Consider the following 19,126-nt stretch of genomic DNA (forward strand, 5'->3'; position numbering starts at 1 on the left):
TTAACCTGAGGGGAAAGGCCCATATTTATTCTCCAACTTGGCATAAAGCAGCTGCAGTACGTCAGACTGTTGTTTGGGAAGACACAGGCTTTGTCTAGTTTATAAAAAGATTTTGCTCATATATACTTGGAAACACTTATTTACTGAATAAATATAGATAACACTTTATTTGGTGGGTAAATGCTGATGTACAACAACATTGGATTTCTATAGAAGTACCTAACATATTAATACTAAATTCATTGATTATTGTCCATAAAACAAACAAGTGTTAACATTATTTTCAAAAGAGAAACAGATATATGTTGAATATATATGATTTCTTTATACATTTTTTTTCTATTGACTGTACAGATACACCAATTTAAGTTACTAAAACCAACCAGACATATTGTTTCCATGAAACACCTGGTTATTTAGTATCAAATGGTAAAGATTTATTTGCAGTGTAGTTTTCACAAAGACTAATCTTTCTGCTCTGAGCTTTTTAATGTGTCTATATGTATGTGTGTAAGACTCATTTAGAAGATTAGAGTTTGCCCTGAGGCCATAAGGCTCTGGAAATGCTCTGTTGAATTTCAGTAATGTCCCATCCTTACTTTTATATACATTTGTCTTGCCTTTCCAACTCAAGTACTGCCAGTTCAGAATTTCATTATAACTGGAGAAGGTTAAAAAAAAAAAAAAAAAAAAAAAAAAAAACACCACACAAACCACCACCAACTTTCCTATAGACATTTGGCAAATTGTAAATCAGGGACCCAAATGGAATCTAAATATCAGTCTGGTTTCATGAAATCTCCTAAACCAAACAGAGCAATGCGTGCATGCTAAAACCATGAATATACTCTTTAAGAAGCAGTACTGTAACTCTCAAAGGAAATAGTAAGCTGTCAGAAAAAGAATTTCAGCAGAAATACAAGAAAGACTGAATGCTTATTTATGAATCAGCTGAGTGTACAAAACATAATGCTAAATAAATTTAAGAGTTTTCTTTCAATCTCTTTCTGACCCAACCTTCTAACTTTGACACTTTTGTATATACTCCATATTTGCCTTTCCTTGCACATCCTTCACCCCAGCTGACTATACCAGTAACAAAATAAGTGTCCTTGTATTTAGTTACGTGGGGACCTCCACTGTCTCCCTGACATGCATCTTTAGTTACATTGTCATAGCCAGCACAGAACATATTTTCTGTGATCATAAAGGTACTAGATTGCTTGCATGAATTTCTGTCAATATAGGGGACTTCAAGCACTTGAAGTTTGTTGGACATGCGTCCTTGTTCAAAGAGGCGCCCAAAACCACTAACTCTTCCGGATTTTTGAGTCATCAGAATTTCATTAGCAAAGTCCACATCAGGAAGGCATGCTGGAATAACATACTTTGAAAACTTTATAGGTTCCCTTAATTTTATAAGGGCTATGTCATAATCATAAGTTGCAGAAACAAATCTACCATGCACCATTACTTTTTCCGCTGCGTATATCATTTCAGTGTTTTCTTCCTTTTCTCTGTCCACTTCCCCTGTGAAAGATCATTAAAAATATAATCATTATGAGACACAGTACAACAAATCTAAACACTTCCTTGAAAAACTAAGGGGCCAATACTCCACTGCCTTGCACCTTGTGTAGTCTTTTCTAATGTGCAATGTAGATTAACAATGCTCCCATCCTCATCTTTGAGCATGTTACATGCACTTTGGAAGGGATAGATGGCAAGTTAGGACCATCATGTTAGAATGGTGATTTGGGAGTTGAATGCAATGTTTTGTGCTCAATTCCCTACAACTCGGGCCATACAGAAAAGCAATTCTCAGAAGTGTAAACAGAATTTGGCCCTTTATTAGCTACAGCATGCAAAAATAATCTGGAAACATAGTTTTTTTGAGTTTCACAATTCTTTGATGTTTTTGCTATCATAGCTAAAAAGAACATTGTTCCACATATTTCAGTGTTGGTGAGTAGGCATCACATTTCCTGGGGAATGGGATGGGTTGGAACTTTGCCCTTTCCACCCCCACTGCAGGTGGCAGGTTCAGGCTTTAGTATTCCCTGTAAGATGAGTGCTTGAGGGGCCACCCAGGAGAGATTCAAAGGCTGCCCAGCTGATTAGCAGAGCACCCACAGTGTCCACAGCCAGCAACATGTGTTTCTACTGGTGGTGCACTACTACATATGCCTTGCTGCACATCTAATTTTTTCCATCTCCAGGTGGAAGACATTTTAGGGACCATGGTTGTGTAGTAATATTTGTTGTCAGAAGGTGGTCATGGTGCAATGAAGTTGAGAACCCCAGAACTGCTCAGGGCCCATCTCTAAGGGCAGTGGATGGCTAATATAGACCAAATAGGAGTTAGTCACCAGAGGGGAACCCAGAGTTACAAGTTGAAGCAAGGTTCCCAAAAGAGCCCTGTGTGTGCTGCATCACCGTCAGGCATGAATTCCATAGCTGAGGTCTCTACTGAGAACGCCCAGTGCCCATCCCTTTCAGGGCACAGTGGCTGGGAGGTGAGACGCCCAGTTTGGATAGAAACAGACACATTAGCTAAAAGTAATATCGCAACTGCCTCAGCATGGGTTACCTACCTAAGTGCAATCCTACCCCAACCACTTGGATCTGTGCTCATGACATCACCCCAGGCAGCCACAGCTACACTGCTATTCTACTGTGCTGATTTCAGGGTGACCAAATAGCACGCGTGAAAAATCAGGACACCTTTCTTTTGGGGGTGTAAGGTTGCCCATATAAAACTAAGTCACTAATATTGGGAGGTCTAGTTCTCCCTAGCCTGAGCTGAACTACCTCCCAGTTGCTATGTAGATATGCCCTGTGATATTGGGGATCTTACCTCTCCACTGATTACAGATGAGGCAGAAGTTCATAAGGGATGAGAGTCTTTGAAAGCATTCTACCAGCTAAGTACTGTAAGGCTATGTCTAGACTTCAGGTTTCTTTCAGAAGAAGCTTCTCTGGAAGAGATCCCTTCCGAAAAAACTTCTTACGAAAGAGAGCGGCCACACTGCCAAAGCGCATCGAAAAAGCAATCTGCTTTTTCAAAAGATAGCGTCCATTCAGTGTGGACGGTATCTCGCATTTAAGCTGTGATTACTCTGGGCAGAATGGCCAGCAGGGCACATGTGCTTTTTCCGCTCCTCTCTCCCTCTTCCCCATCCACACATGCCTTTTTCTGAAAGAGCTTTTTGGGAAAAAGTCTTCTTCCTAGTAGAAAGAGGTTTACCAATGTTGGGAAAACCCTTGCGTTCTTTTGATTTTTTTCAAAAGAATGCGATTGCAGTGTGGACGTAAGTGAAGTTTTTTCGGAAAAATTGTTGATTTTCCAAAAAAAAAAACCTCTGCACTGTATACATGCCCTATATGGTTTACAGGAAAAGGCAGTCTATTTAGATGGGAGAGACAAGGCCTCCATTCTGGCTTTGGTTTAATTTCTAACTGCTGTTTTGGAATGAACTTCTGCTTTTTCTTTGGTCCTTTGAAGACTTTTGTATAGACGAATCAGTACAAAGTTTTTCAGTTTGATCAAAAAATGGCAAGGGGAGGATACTTGGAGAGTTCTAAGGTCTTGGAGATGGATTGTGCATGTGAATAGAAGATTAGACACTTCTGGGCTGGCTTTTTGAGATACACAAGGATAACTACTGTAATGATGTACTCTCTCGAGTTTTGGGTCCTGTAAGTCAAAGCTCTGTACATCAGGACCGGATCTGTTGATGAATGGAAAGCCAGTGCTGGTTGCAGAGCTGCATTTTGGATTATGATTTCTGCACATATTGAATAATGAATTTCTTTATTTCAACTCAGGAAGGGTGAATCACAGCGCTTCAGCCCAGAGGTTAGACACACATGAACTACTGAGCCCTGGTCATTATCCATGAGGAATTGACCTTAATAGCCTGGAGAAAAGGGGGCCAAGCGTGGATGATAGAATAGAATCATTATAGTAATTTGGCTTCTCTCCATCACTATGTGGAGATCACCTGTCAGTCTCACCAGTGCAGTTCAGGGACATGGCCACACTGATGCCACACTGACAGGATGCCAGCAAGAGAGAGCTGATTTCTCGCCAGTCTTTGCATTAGTCTTGACAAGGATGGAGAGGTTTGATTCTGCACATTCCTCAGGGCAGGGGCATTAATATTAAATGTTTGGTTTTGCAGAGTAATTTAGTAGATTACCTGCTCCATGAGACACAGAGCTGTGTGAGAGAGAAAAGCACTGGCTATTTTGGTTTGCAGTAGACCAAGATATTCCCTGTTGGCTTTGACAAGTTAGGAGTGACATTAATCTATGTGACAAGTTTTATTTAATTCAATTTCTTCTAGTTACCCCCAGACAAACAGATATTCTGGCCTGCGTGTAAAGGCCAATATGTTAAGAATTTAGGTATTTTTATCATTTACCTAGTTAAAGAAGGATAAAAATATAAAACCAAAGAATCAAAGTTGCAATCTATGGGTATGTCTAGATTACATCCCTCTGCCGACACAGGCCTGTAAAATAGACTACCCACCATAGTCAAGGAAGCTGGGATTTAAATATCCTCGGCTTCATTAAAATAAAAATGGCTGCCGCGCTGTGCCAGCTCAGCTGATCGTCGGCACAGCATGCGAGTCAAGACGCTGATTGGTCGACAGGGGAAGCCTTCGTTGACTGCTCCTGTAAACCTTGATATTTAAATCCCAGCTTTATTGACTATGTCAGGTAGCCTATTTTACATGCCTCTGTCGGCAGAAGCATGAAATCTAGACATACCCTATGGCTACGTCTAGACTGGCCCCAAATTCCGGAAAAGGGATGCAAAGCAGGTAAGTCAGCATAGGGAAATCCGCGGGGGATTTAAATATCCCCCGCGGATTTAAATAAACATGTCCGCCGCTTCTTTTCCGGCTGGGGGAAAAGCCGGAAAAAAAGCATCTAGACTGGCGCGATCCTCCGGAATAAAGCCCTTTTCCGGAGGATCTCTTATTCCTACTTATTCTCTTATTCAAGTAGGAATAAGAGATCCTCCGGAAAAGGGCTTTATTCCGGAGGATCGCGCCAGTCTAGATGCTTTTTTTCCGGCTTTTCCCCCAGCCGGAAAAAAGCGGCGGACATGTTTATTTAAATCCGCGGGGGATATTTAAATCCCCCGCGGATTTCCCTATGCTGATTTACCTGCTTTGCATCCCTTTTCCAGAATTTGGGGCCAGTCTAGACGTAGCCTATCTGTATATAGTCTGAACCCTTGTTCTTAAGCTAAGGCCTTTGGCTAAGCATCAGAGGCAGCCATAAGATGGGAAATGTATAGTCACATCCTCACAGATCCCAAACCAGTCACATTGAAATAGGGCAATTTTGGGCTGTTAGGAAGGCGATTCAATCTATCACCTCCACATTAAGGGACAAACTTTGAAGATTTAAAGAAAACTTAGGATGACAGCTTTATGACTAGCAAGAACCCACTTGGGGTTGTGAAATTTTCATTTTTTTATTGTTTTGGTAGTATGGTCCTCACATCTCTATTGTTTATCCGTATGGTCTTTGTCTGGTTCTTCGATTGTTTTAGTCTGCTGTATAAGTAATTTTGCAGATTGTAAAACAATTAAGGCCAGGGGATATAGTTGATTAGATAATCATGATATAATATGTTAGGATTGGTTAGTTAAATTTCTGTAAAATGATTGGTGAAGGTACAGATGAGAATATTATCACATAATAAAAGAAACAGGAAGAAAGTTAGGAAAAAAGGTGGGGGGGAAGAAAAACTGAATCCATGCTTGCTGCAAGCTAATCCCATTCGACATCAGATTGTTTGCATCTTCAGACTTCAGGTATTGCTGTTCTCTGTTCACACAAGAACCACCAGGGAAGTGGGAGGGCAAAGGGATAAGCCCCCTAAAAAGTAGGTTTTATTTCATTCGTTTTCTTCTGGTTACCACCAGACAACTTGCTCTCCAGCTTAGGTAAAGCCAACTTCATTTCCAGCTGAGAATAGTATCCTTACTTCCTTAAGGGTGACACTGGGGAAGAATGTGAAGCATTCTTTTCCCAAGGATTGACATATTGTAGTCAAAGGACTATGGGCCCTATTGTCCCAGTACAAAGCAATTAGATCCTGCCTCAAATTTATCATCTATATAGGGTAACTGAAATCATCAGAACATTAAATTTCTGTAAAACGATTGGTGAAGGTACAGCTGAGAATATTTCAGAGCCTCTGGCTGGTAAAGAGGGTGAGGTTTCTGAAAAGGCAATATTCTTTGTATCGTGTGGAGAGAAAGGAAAGGCAATATTGCTAGAACTAATGCTCTTTATCATTTCCACATAGTTCATCAATTGCAAAAACACTGATGCCAGCTACAAAATGAATCATTCATTTCAGTACCAGTCCAGAGAGAAATTGATGCAGTCAGGATAGCTGACAAGACTATTTTAAAAGCTGAGGAATGAGACAGAAGGCATCTCACATATGGAGATTAGAGGTCAGATTGTAATTAATAGCGGTTCCTATGGAAAAAAGGATAAAATAATAATAGCTACTTACCAACAATAACTTTAATTATTTTAGATTGGTTTATGCAGTGAGCTGCAGTAAGTATAAAAAACTGGTTCAGAATTGTCCCTCCACAAAACCCTTCCTCCTTTTCATTTAGTAGAAGAGCCTGTAATGAGAGAAAATGGATCTCACAAAAATAAGAGTTCAGAAATAGCGGGTTAAAATTAAGCAACGTTTCCTTAACCAGGAATAGCTTTTTACATACTGTACATATATACATATAACTATAGTACCTCCCAGTGTGTGTATATGCAGTTGTATCTGTCCCGTACCAGTATATATACCCCTGCTAGCCTTCAAACCATGCTTCCATCTTCTCCAGGCCACCATCAGAAGCAAGCTCCCGACAGACCAGGACATATCAACTCAAACTGGCACCAGACCCTGCCAGAACAATATTCCCACCCCCTCCCTGCCCCACAGCAGCCTATCTTTCAAATTGCAAGAGCCCTCCACGTGCCTATCACAACATGTAGCATTACCCCACTGAATACGCTAAATGCAACAACAGTGTGGAGGAAATCAGACAATCATTGCTCTCCTGAATGAACTCCCACAGTAAAAGGATAAAAGATAAAAACACCATCTCACCTGTGAGTGAGCACTTTTCATAAGGCAGTCACTCTGTATTGCACCTATCAGTCCTCATGCTCAAAAGAAAGCTGCATGACACTTTTAAAAGATGAGCCTGAGAGCTGAAATTTTAAACTCTCCTAGACTCTAAAAATCATGGACTGAGCAGATTTATGGTTTGTTATAATAATCCATAACCCACTAACCACCAATTTTCTGCTTTCATCCCAAATGTTTTTGTTCTTTTCCTCCTCTGGCCGCATCTCTAATTACCCAGAAGTTTGAATCAAGATAAGCAAATCCATCTACATTAATTGTGTAGCTGGAATGAACATACCTTGATTGAAACTTTGGTGCCATCCCCATAGCGGGAGGTTGATGGGAGAAATGCTCCCATCAACTTCCATTCCTCCTTGCAAGGAGTAGGAGTACTGGCACCAATGGCATTCGATTTATTGGGTCATTACTAGACCCGCTGAATCCAACACCAGAAGATCAATCTCCAAAGCGTCGATATGCAGGTAAGTATAGACGTGACCTTGAAATGTGTGTTAAGTGCTTAAAAGGTGGAACAAAATGTTTGGCATTTTTCATGGTGACTCTTGGAGTATGTTTCCTGAACAAGAGCTCTGTCTAAGTTTGAAAGCTTGTCTCTCTCACCAAAAGAAATTGACACAGTAAAAAAATATGACCTCAGCCACCTTGTTTTCTGATACTCTGGGACCAACAAAGCTCATCTTTCCAATGCAAGATATAAAATTTACATAGTTACCTGCCATGGACATTCACCAGGCAAACAGTCTTTACCACCTACTATCCTCACATTAGGATTTGGAGATATTTTAGGATCATTTTCTGTTTTGTTGGGAGCTTTTATTTCATTCTGAAGGTGAACATCTGGGCTGGCTGTAGTATTGGCGATGTCCTTGTGGCTTGTCTCTTTATTCTTAGATAGTTCATTGGGTTTGCCATCTTGCTCATTGGTAACACTGCTGTGGTTACCAAATGAAATCACTGACCTCTTTTTTCTTTTCAAATAAACTTTCCCACATGGGAATGGCTCTGCAAGAACAACAAAGAAAAGTTAATTTTTGATGTAGTAACAATACGGTAACTGTAGACATTTAAATATTCATTAATTAGTTCCCTCATGACAACTAAGCTGAGTCAGATTTTCATGGTGACTAAGTGACTTTGCAAATGTTCAAATGTTGTTTTCTTTATAAGAAAAAAGAAAAGTTCAAGTACTTTTACTGATGTTTGTTTTTCAAACCTGAACATACAATTTCAGTGCACCTTTTTTAACTTTTCAGAAGCTCAGTATTCATAAGAAACCCGCCACAAAACAAACGTGTGCCTAGAACAGTGGAAAATAATTTGCACGGAAATAGATGTCACTTTCAAGTGTTTCAAATGTTTGTATAAATAATAGAAGAGAAAACATCCTGTACAAATAACAAAAAATAATGTAACAATGTCCATTTACAGCTGAATTATTTACCCAGTTATCTTCACAATAGCAGGTTCCAAGAAATGTTTTCAGACAAACCAGAGGCTTGACAGACACTACAAAGCCTAAGACCAGAAAAGACCAAAACCAACATGTCTGCAGTCCTAAGGATTGTCCAAAAGTACTCGCTTTTATGCATAGGGCTCAATTTGTAGAGAGAGAATGCTGAGCAAGCAATATCACTGAAACAATATTTTCAAAATATTTAAAACAAAATGTTTTCACGGTTACAAAAATGAGTCTCTGAGTGAAGTGTTAGAGTTTATAACTCATGCGACTCCTTCAAACTTTTAACAATGGCAATTATTTATACTGATTAAATACATTATTTTTTAACTTAAGATTCATAACACTTGGGGAATGCCATCCTTGAGTATTTTGAGTAGTGGTGTGTGAGGTGATCTCTGTAGAAGAGAGCATGTTGTAAAGCCAGCCCCACAAGCCTTCCCCTTACTGACAACTACCCTTGCAAGACATGCAACTGTATTTTCAATTCCTTGATTGGCCTTGTTTTCCCACATGAGAAGCAATAAAAGCAAACCAACCCAGAACTCAGGTCAGTACTAGCTGAACTCTCATTGGTCAAAGCACTGAGGGAACCCATTATCAACGTATTGCTTCATACCTGTTGGAATACACGATTTCTCGTCCGCTCCCAGAACATAGCCAGTGGCACAGGAGCACACAACACCATTTTTGACAGGTTTGCAGAAATGGTCACAATCGCCATTAGTCAGCTTGCAGTATTTGGGTATAACTGCACAAGAGGCACATTTGTGTGAAAATGACAAAAGAAATGGCAATGTTATAAAGGCACATGCAGCTGATAATGCTTGTAAACCTGGGCTAGAGCCTTCATCTTTTTGTTTGCAATGTTTCAAACATGCTTCTGGCAAATGCATCATTAACTTATTTATTCCTCATGTTGGGAGAGTGCTCAAAATATACTAGACACTTTAAAAAAACACAGATGAAAACAGAAGTCCCTGCTCCAAAGAGTGGATAGTTTAAAAAGGGAAAGGCAAACAAATAGTGGGGAAAGTAGTATAACATATAAACAATGAGATTGGGTGATGGTAGACAGGCATTTTGTCCTTCTCTCCCTTGCTTTCTATGTAATTCATAAACCCTCATTGTTGTCGCTAAACCAATTCCTGACCTCAATTCCAATAGCTTTCACCCTTCTCTCCCAGCATTTGATGAAAATTAGCCATTCACTCACAAGATAAATAAATAGCTTTCTCCATTAGGCTATGTCTACACTATATCCTATGATGGCAAAACTTACGTTGCCATAGGTATGAATATTCCACCCATGAATGACATAAGTTACACTGACATAAGCATTCATGTGCACAGTACTATGTTGACAGGAGAACTTCTCCCTTATCCCTTTGCAAAGACCTGGTGGCTTAAAGGCTTACTGCACTGGTGGCGGATATTGTTGGTTTCAGACATGTCAAAACGCTCCATCCCAAAATTCTAACTTTTTATCCCTTAACTTTTAGGAACTCGAAAACTATTGTCTACTCCACAAACACTTACCAGTGTCACAGTTTTTGCCCTGGTATCCTTCCAAGCATAAGCAAGTGTACATGCCAATTCCATCTTTACATGTTCCACCATAACGACAAGGGTTGGGCTTGCACTGGTCCCCATCTACAAAAAGAAGCAGTGGCAGCTTTTAAAACACATTACACATTTTCACTGAGATTTGAAGTATTCCTGGATGGTGAATTTTGTGTCTATCTTTTTTTGCTATTTGTATTTAAAATGTTAGCTCAATATAACCCCATGAAATATAATTCTGCATTTCCCAAAGGGCCCTAGATCAACAGAAAAAAATGACATGCAGAATACATACCGTTTAACATCATGCACTAGCCTCATTGCCATTACATGATTTTCCTGGCAACTGTCAAATACAATAAAAAAATTCTGGCTGGGTGGTAACCCTATTTTAGGGATAAGGAAGGTCAGGTGCTTCTTTGGACTCATGTAGTAGACCCTTAGAATTGGCCAGGGGAGGTCTGACTGAGTGAAGCAAGGAGAGAAGTGATGGGATACTCCTGGCAGCTGATGAAGGATGCCACAGGGCTCCTTTCTGAAGCAATGGTAAGTAGTTTGGAGAACCTGAAATTCCAGACCTAAGCAAAAGGGTTGATTTGCTGCTGAATTCCTGTGTACTGGACTCCATGGTCCCGGTTTAATAAATCACTAAATCAGTAATGCTCATCGTGCAAATACTATTGCAAACCAAAACCTCTAGAGGTCACATAGCTGTGCTGTTTACTTATCAGCCAACAATTTGTTTTTATGAAGTGTGTTTCTCTCAGTTGCCACATTATGTTGCAATATATATTCTCTGAAGGTTAAGAACAAAATATAATTCAAAGTATTGCTTACCTACATATTTATTCCAGAATTCTTCCTAATGGGGAAGAACAATAGGTAGAGATTAATGAATCAAACTCCAAAGCAGAAGCTGTCATATCCATATACTAAAGATAGTTTTGTTGAAAGACGCAGTTTAAGTAGAACTTCTTAAATTAGATGTAAATACAGGCCTTTACAGTGCAGTGTTAAACCACCACGAAGACTAGACATTTTTGTATCAATGAAAGTTGAGCTATCAGCTAATAACCTGATCCCTTGGCTTTAAGGAAAAAACCACCAGATATAGTAAGATTAGCAATGCTGCAATCTATGGTGTGAGAATAGGGCCCTTGTGATGGTTTGTCTCTCAAACAGCTATGTTCCTATATTAAGCTAAACCTGAAAGAAGACAAAGTACTGTTTTTCCTCTCTCTTTCTCTCTCTCGGCCAATTTTCTTGGTTAACTATATAGCTATGATCACCTACTGCATTTTGTAGCTATGCATCACAGCTGAGCTAACATTTCTGTTGGAGTCTTAATTAATCCACTTACTAATATTTTGAGAATTTAACAGTGTGATCCTAACAATACTTTAACAGACCTTGCTGCCTTAGAAGAACAATGGTTATAAGAAGTGAACGTATGTGACTTCATGGAAGTTATTTGAATACTGTTGTAGAAGAACAGGGCTCTGATGCTCAAATTACAAAGAAACAATTCATACTCAGGTTGCGCATTTAACCTGAAGATTCTACACCCCATTCTCAGTCCATAACCCAAAGCATATCACACTTTGCCTTCCAAACATGTTGTGTTCCCTTCTCTAGATAACCCAAACCCCTGAAGTCTCCTGGTTTTCATCTCTTCGTCCCTCTCCTTAATGCCCACATCTCTTTCCTGCTCCTTTGCCTCTCTCACTCCTGGCCTCCTACTTCTCCTTTGGTTGGCTCAGTCTTCTTCCTGATGCCAAGACACAGGCCAAGGCTGGAGCTGTGTCTATAGTACAAAGAAAAGGTGGAAAAAGATATGCAAATTGCTAACCTCAATTTGCCTATCTTTTTCCACTTTTCTTCCAAAAGAGGGTTTTCCAACATTTGGTCTGTCTACATGGGACCAAGTGTTGGAAAAAACCCTCTTTCTGAACATTCCTTGTGCCTCGTAAAACGGGGTTTATAGGGATGCCAAAATACCACATCTGCTTTTCCAAAAAAAATTTCAGAAAAGCAGATGTGTTTCCTGGATGCAGCAGAGCTTTTCCAGAGTATCCCAGAAAAGCTCTGTAGTCTAGATATACCCTGGGACTCTGTGTCCACTGACTCTAAAATGAGCATTGGGCCACACTTCCTCTCTGATGAGGAAGGTGATATGAACTCTTCAAGGCCAGACAAGTAGATAGGGTTGCGGACGGTCTAACAGCACAAACCCAAACACACATGCCCACAGCCATGCCCCTCTCTTGAAGCCTTGCCTCTGCCCCACTCCTCCTCTGAGGCACTGCCCCCTACTGGCTATCCCCCACCTTCACTCACTTTCACTAAGCTGGAGCACAGGGGAGCGTGAACTCTAGGCTAAGGGTGGGGCCAAGGGGTTTGGAGTGTCAGAGAGGGCTCTGGGCTGAACTTGGGACAGAGGGTCAAGATGCATGAGGGGAGTGAAGGGTGTGGGCTTCAACTGCGAGGAGCTTACCTCAGGTGGTTCCCAGGGAGTGACTGGAATGTCTGGCTCTGAGGCTCAGAGGTGGCATGACAGAAATGTGCATTGCCCTTGTTTGCAGGCACCATCCCTGCAGCTGCCATTGGCTGTGGTTCCTGGCCTCCTGTGCATAGGAGCCAGACATGCCTGCCACTTTCAGGAATGGTGCGGAGTCAGGGCTAAGGCAAGGAGCCGGTGTTAACCCCACTGTGCTGCCAGAATTTCAGTGGCCTAAAATCTCCCAGATTGGCTTCAATAGCCTCCAGTAGATCCAGCCTGATTCCATCCTACCCCTTGCCAAGCCCAGAAGAGTTGGCAACCCTATGGGTAGATAAATAGGAGTACATTCTTCAAAGCCCTTCAAAGTTAATAGACCACCTCTTTCCCACCCACTCTTCTTCAAGACCTAAGGGGATGCTTTGCTTTTGTACAAGCGGAAAGCCAGCATGAGTGTCAGGGTATCACCTAAGGACATTGAAAGGGGGCCGTCACCCAGAATAATCGGTCCATAGTTAGCCATCAAAATAAGTTAGAGCTACACAGCGGCAGCTTTAACTTACACCACAGACACAAACTCCAAGTGAACTAATGAATCCGGTCCTTAAATATACCAGAAAAAACAGGCACCTTGAGCTAAGTTGGATTAATGTCTCAAGAACTTTACCCTGGGCAGTGGTTGCCATTGCAATCAGCCTCCTTGTGCTCTCTCTCCATCTCATTTCCAGTGTCATCTGAAAACATATGTAATCACCCCGCCTATACTTTCTTATACAGAAAGGAGTGTGATTGAACCCAAGCGGCGCTCAGGAGCAGTTGAGATTCTGTCCTTTAGTTATTTCACCTGAACAGCGTTAGAAATGCTCCAAGTCACGTAACTGCGTCAACTAAACAGATCAGAACCAGGTAAACCGAACAGGAGGATTTAGCATGGTCTGATCAGACAGGGCCTGTACTGGGACTGGATGCTTTTTCAGATGTTGTATATTTCCCTGGGCTCCTCCAGTGTGACAAAAGCAAATTTTGCCATCCCGCCCACTTCTAACAGTTAAAACAGAAAGCACTTGGAATCTCTCTGTGGGGTTCATGTTCAAAAGTGGTTAGTTATTTTTTGGGGGCAAAACCTGAAACACCTCACAAGGGCTTTCAACTGTGGATGATGAAGGCCTAGTTATTTTATGCTGATTTGTCCTTACGGTTTTCTGTGTGTCTTCAAATGCTTCTCTGGCTTCCTCTTTTGAGCAGCGTTCCTCCCAACATTCTCTTTCAATATCCCCTTTCTTTAGCTCCTCAAGAAAGGAATTAGCACGCTTTATTCTTCCCAAAAACTTGTTCGCATTTTCTTCCTGTAAAAACACTAAATGGAAAGGAAATGGCATGTGTCATTTTAAAACTGATGTCAAAGAACTTCATACGATAGAATTCGATAAGTGCACTAAAAAAAAAATCACAACAAACAACCCTAATCTATTTCTAGGCACCATTACCCCAAGCAGAATAAAAGATTCTGGCCCATATCTATGTATCAACTCCTGCTGCTGAAAAGTACATCCCAGTATTCCTCAGAATAGTCTGTTCAAATGGTAATCCCTTGACAGTGTGTCCCTGGACCCTGAAATTCTGTCTTGCTTCACTTGGTCTTGAAAATAAGAAAATGCAAATTGCTGCTCAGGTTTTGCCTCTTAATTCCCTGCGCTAACTCCAAATAATGTATCTCAAACTCCCACCGGGACTGCAAGACCCAAGCTAGGTTTCCCACGCAGTGATTCCTCCTGGTTGCCATGGACTGCTATGGCATGGACAGGCAGGTAGATCATGTTGGACTGCTCTGCTCTGAAACCCAGTGAGCAGGTAGCAGCAGAGGCTGCTTCAAGGGCTCATTGACCAGCAAGTGGAAGGGAAAGGGACTCAAGGGGGAACAAAGTTGTAAGACAGGGATTCAAGGAGATCATGGGTAAGACTATTCCAGGAGCCACGCCTTTCCCCCAACATTTCTAGGCTCCCATTCCCCCCAACTTTCAAAATGTCTTGTGCTGCCCCTAGTTTTCCTTTCAGCCTCAATAACACTCCCCCCGCTCTGGCTTCTCTCATTGAAACAGGTCCAGGCAAGATGATTGTAATTGCAGCCTAGTATTTAATTAACAGCGGCTACACAGAAATATTGGGCCAGTGGCAGCTCATTTGCTTTAATAAGAATAGTGATGATTAATGATGATTAAAAACTTGAGCACTGCAGCCCCATGGGTTGAAAGGCTGGCTGGTATTGAATTGCATTGGAGGAGCAATTCCAGCAGGTCCAGCTCAGACATTTCCATGCATGTGCGGTATCATTACTTCCAGCAGGGGGCAGCGATACATACACATACTTCAATATATATATTACCAGTGTCAAAAATCCCACCATGCAGGAATAAATACTGAGGATACTAGTTGTCACCAGTTACCGGGCTGTAAACACTGGCATGCTGGTGGGTTTCAATAACCATATTGAACTCAGTGTTCATCACACAGCCAGGGTATGTCTACACTACCACCCCCGTTCGAACTAGGGTGGTTAATGTAGTCATACAAACTTGCAAATGAAGCCCGGGATTTGAATTTCCCGGGCTTCATTTGCATGTTGCCGGGCGCCGCCATTTTTAAATGTCCACTTGTGCGGACTCCGTGCCCGCGGCTACATGCGGCACGAACTAGATAGTTCGGAATAGGAAGCCTAATCCGAACTATCTATCTAGTTCGTGCTGCATGTAGCCGTGGGCATGGAGTCTGCACTAGCGGACATTTAAAAATGGTGGTGCCCGGCAACATGCAAATGAAGCCCGGGAAATCCAAATCCCGGGCTTCATTTGCAAGTTCGTATGACTACATTAACCACCCTAGTTCGAACTAGGGTGGTAGTGTAGACATACCCCAAGTCAATGACAGATCTGAAGCTAGAACCCACATCGAAAAGCCTGACACCCTATGCAGTGGGCCATTCAGCCTTCCTTGGCATAGAACATGCAGTTCCTGGACTGTTTTGTTGTACATCTGATTCTTATAAATGTACTGGTGATTCCTATTAACTATGTGCTTTAATTTCCCTTAGTCTCGCCTTCTCTATCAAAAAAAAAAAACTTTTTCTTGTGGGACAACAGAGTGACATCATCACATCACTCTGCATCTACAGGAACAAGCCCCACCCACTCCCAGCCTGGGCGCGGCGGCCCTGGCCCGGCTGGTCCTCCCTTGCCCTCCCCAGCAGCTGGGGAAGAGCCTTAGCTGCTGTAGCCGGCTCAGCCCTGGCCTTCCTCCGGCAGCTGAGAGATGGCAGCCTGTGCCGCCTTGTCCTGGTCCTCCTCTGGCCAAGAGACTGTGGCCTGCGGCAGGGTCGGGGTGGGGTGCTGAGAGGCCTGGGCTGGCTGCAGCTAGGGATGGGGGCCTAGAAGCTGGGCTTACCATGGCCCTGTCCCTCCTCTGCCTGGTGGCTAGCAGGAGAGCTGGGCTGACCTACCCCTAGACACAGGGGGATTGTTGAGCATAGTGAGCAGAGCCCACTAGTGCTCATAAAGATTGTTAAAAGGCAGGAGAAAAATTGTTCTCTCTAACTTCTGAGGATAGGACAAGAAGCCATGGGCTTAAATTGTAGCAAGGAAGGTTTAAGTTGAACATTAGAAAAACTTCCTAACTGTCAGGGTGGTTAAGCACTTGTCCAGGGAGGTTGTAGAATTTCCATCACTGAAGATTTCAAAGAGCAGGTTAACAAACACCTGTCAGGGATGGTCTAGAATAGGGGTGGGAAAATACCGGCCTGTGGGCCACATCCAGTCCACCAGAGTTTGTTCCTGATGGGTTCCCACTGCTATATTTACCTGCACAGCCACAGCTACTGGCAACTGCAGCTCCCATTGGCTGCAGATTGCCATTCCCAACCAATGGGAGCTGTGGGAAGTAGTGTTCCGATCAGTGCGCTGTGATTGCCAGTACTTGAGGAGGTGCAGGTAAATATAGTGGTGGCGACCCTCCAGAGGCTAATCATGGTGAACTGCTGCTGTGTTATTGCAGGGATGTGAACTATATGACCTCTTGAGGTCCCTTCCACTTCTACAATTCTATGAATTTGATTTGACACACTGTTTTGTTTTCAGTGGAAATGGCTGGATCAGCCCCAAGGGCCAAATTCTGCCAGCATTACTCACATTGAGTAGTCCCTTACTTCCCACTGATTTCAACGGGCCAACAATCAGGATGAGGTCTAACTCTTTGTAAATGTTAACTGCGAGTGACTGGCTAAATGATTTACAGCTCATAGTTTACTCACTATCTTGCTTGTCCTTACATTTTCCTGCTCTGTCATTGCAAAGAAGTGACAGGATGCAGATGTGGTTTTAATCTCTCAATATCTTTGCCTTGCCATTAGTATTATGGCTAGGAAGGGAGTATACATGACTTAGCCTGATCTGTCTGTCAGGCTGATCTCTTGCTTCCCTAAATATTCCTGGCTCAAAATGCAGCAAGCTATAGGATGCTTGCCTGGTAAATCGGAACAGTAGAGAAACACGTGAAGAATTTATTTTTGAGACTAATGGGCTTGCAAAGAAATTGCTCCAGGGGAGAATCTTTGGAGGATGATTTTGCACTTGGAAATGTTGGGTAGTTGTTTAAGCATAATTGCTGTCTCTAACAAGCCAAAACACAAAGTCACAGAGGGCATGAAGAATGGATAAAGAAAAAAACAAACTGCTGGGTCTCTAAGATTCACAGGATGGCCTCCTGTCCACAGGATCTGAGCATCTCCGTTGTTAAGGTATTTGCCCTGTGTGGCAGTGTTATTTTGTCCACTTTACAGTCCAGGAACTAAGGCACAAAGTGACTGAATGACTTACACAAGCTCACACATGGAGCCTATGACAAGGAAGGGAATGGAATCCGTGGCTTCTGGACCCCCAGACTAGCTCCCTCTGGCTTAATTTTCTTTATGAAACTGTCCACCTACCGGACATCTTGTTCCAAGGATTCTGCAGAGAATGTACATTACTTACAAGATGATCCGGTAAATTTGGGGATATGAGCAGTTTGGCACGAGCCCCTTTTTAAATTAAAATATCTATGACAGCAAACACAAAACCCTGAAATGTCTGTCTCTTCTTGCTCTCCCCTACTCTCATACAGCTCTTTAGTCCCTTTCCTTCTCTCCTCCCCTCACTCTCCATTTTGGTTTTTGTCTCTCCTTTCCCTGTATTGTTCTCTCTGACAAGCTTATCTGCCTCTCTTCAGATTCCTTTTCACAGGCTTTGAAGAAAGGGGCTGTGGAGGGTAGGGGGAGACTTCCCTTCCTACTGACTAGAGCTACATTTCATTTCTTCTAATTCTTTGGTTTCCTTCTCCACTTTCCCATGCACAACCCTCCACACCCAGACTGGAGGGGATTTTCTCATTCCCTTTTATGTCTCCATTCCCCCTTCCTAAGGACTTATGATGAAGGGGGCTTCCCCACCCCCCACTAGCTTCTGGGTGAAGGGTAGTTTTTCTCCAAGGTGGGAGGGGTTGTTTTCAGTCTTCCTCATCTCTGTGTGAAGACATTTCCTCTCTTTTTCCTCCACAGAGGCAGGTTGTATCTCCAGGTACTGCTCATGCCCCACCCTTATTTTCACACTTTGACTGGGAAAATTGAAAGTATGGACATGACATTAAAACCCCAGGCAAACCAGTTCACAGAGACCAGTGACACACATACTGCATGTGTGCTTGAGATACTCAAGCGCGGGGGACTCCTTTTGTCTTACTCTGCTCCTTTTCTGCCACGTAAGAGATTATTTCTCACATAAAACCCCAAACAAGCTTGACAGGGGAAAAATAAATAAATCAAGATTCTCTTACCATTTCCTTCAGCTCGCAGGAGACCTGCTAGGGAAGTGGAAAGCAGTATGAGGAACATCTGGTCAGCCATAACACGCATCTGGAAGAGTTTTCACTCTCTCTCCCCACACTGCAGGGCTGTCACTGACCAAGGTTTACTCAATAGCAGACTTCCTGTTATGTGCTTCGCTGTGCTGTACTTCTTATCACAACAAATAGTGATCGTGCATCTTCGGAAATGGGTTTGTCCAACTCAACGTGCTGATTGGATGGCTGGGCCTTTCTTGAATATGTCACAGCCAGAAATGAATTAAAGAATCTGGAGGCCCAATCCCAGGAAAAATTAAATGTTCTCTTTCTGTTTACCTCTGGCCCTGACATACAGGAAGCAGGAAAACTGACTGTATTTATGGCAATAAGCACAGATAGATTTCCATGCCAGAATTTAGGAATACGAAAGGGAAGGAAATCTTCCCTGAAGAATTTTTATAGGAAATATTGCATTTTCAAACTAAATTGAAAGCAAGTCCTGCCGGGTCTTAATAGCGTGCATTGCAGGGTGTTCGTTCACTAATTA

At 42.3% G+C, this 19,126-nt stretch overlaps 1 protein-coding gene across 1 annotated transcript; it reads right to left on the bottom strand.

Moving 5' to 3' along the window:
- Positions 1-136: 136 nt before the first annotated feature.
- On the bottom strand, positions 137-18,745 carry F10 (coagulation factor X). Its single transcript, XM_006138945.5, has 8 exons — positions 18,571-18,745; positions 13,908-14,068; positions 11,052-11,076; positions 10,191-10,304; positions 9,271-9,402; positions 7,908-8,197; positions 6,551-6,668; positions 137-1,530 (listed from the first exon to the last, which is right to left on the bottom strand). The coding sequence occupies exons 1-8, from the start codon at positions 18,647-18,649 to the stop codon at positions 983-985; spliced, it is 1,467 nt and encodes a 488-aa protein (XP_006139007.3). The 5' UTR covers positions 18,650-18,745; the 3' UTR covers positions 137-982.
- Between the last annotated feature and the right edge of the window lie 381 nt (positions 18,746-19,126).

The sequence above is a fragment of the Pelodiscus sinensis genome, chromosome 1 (assembly GCF_052426305.1).
Source record: "Pelodiscus sinensis isolate ZL-2025 chromosome 1, ASM5242630v1, whole genome shotgun sequence".
Taxonomy (NCBI): domain Eukaryota; kingdom Metazoa; phylum Chordata; order Testudines; family Trionychidae; genus Pelodiscus; species Pelodiscus sinensis.

Excerpts from the sequence above, each read along its gene's own strand:
- F10 (XM_006138945.5), bottom strand. The coding sequence starts at position 18,649 with ATGCGTGTTATGGCTGACCAGATGTTCCTCATACTGCTTTCCACTTCC. Across the intron at positions 9,403-10,190 it reads GGGCAAAAACTGTGACACTG|TTATACCCAAATACTGCAAG; the intron begins GTAAGTGTTTGT and ends CCTCTTGTGCAG. Across the intron at positions 8,198-9,270 it reads GAAATCGTGTATTCCAACAG|AGCCATTCCCATGTGGGAAA; the intron begins GTATGAAGCAAT and ends TTGTTCTTGCAG.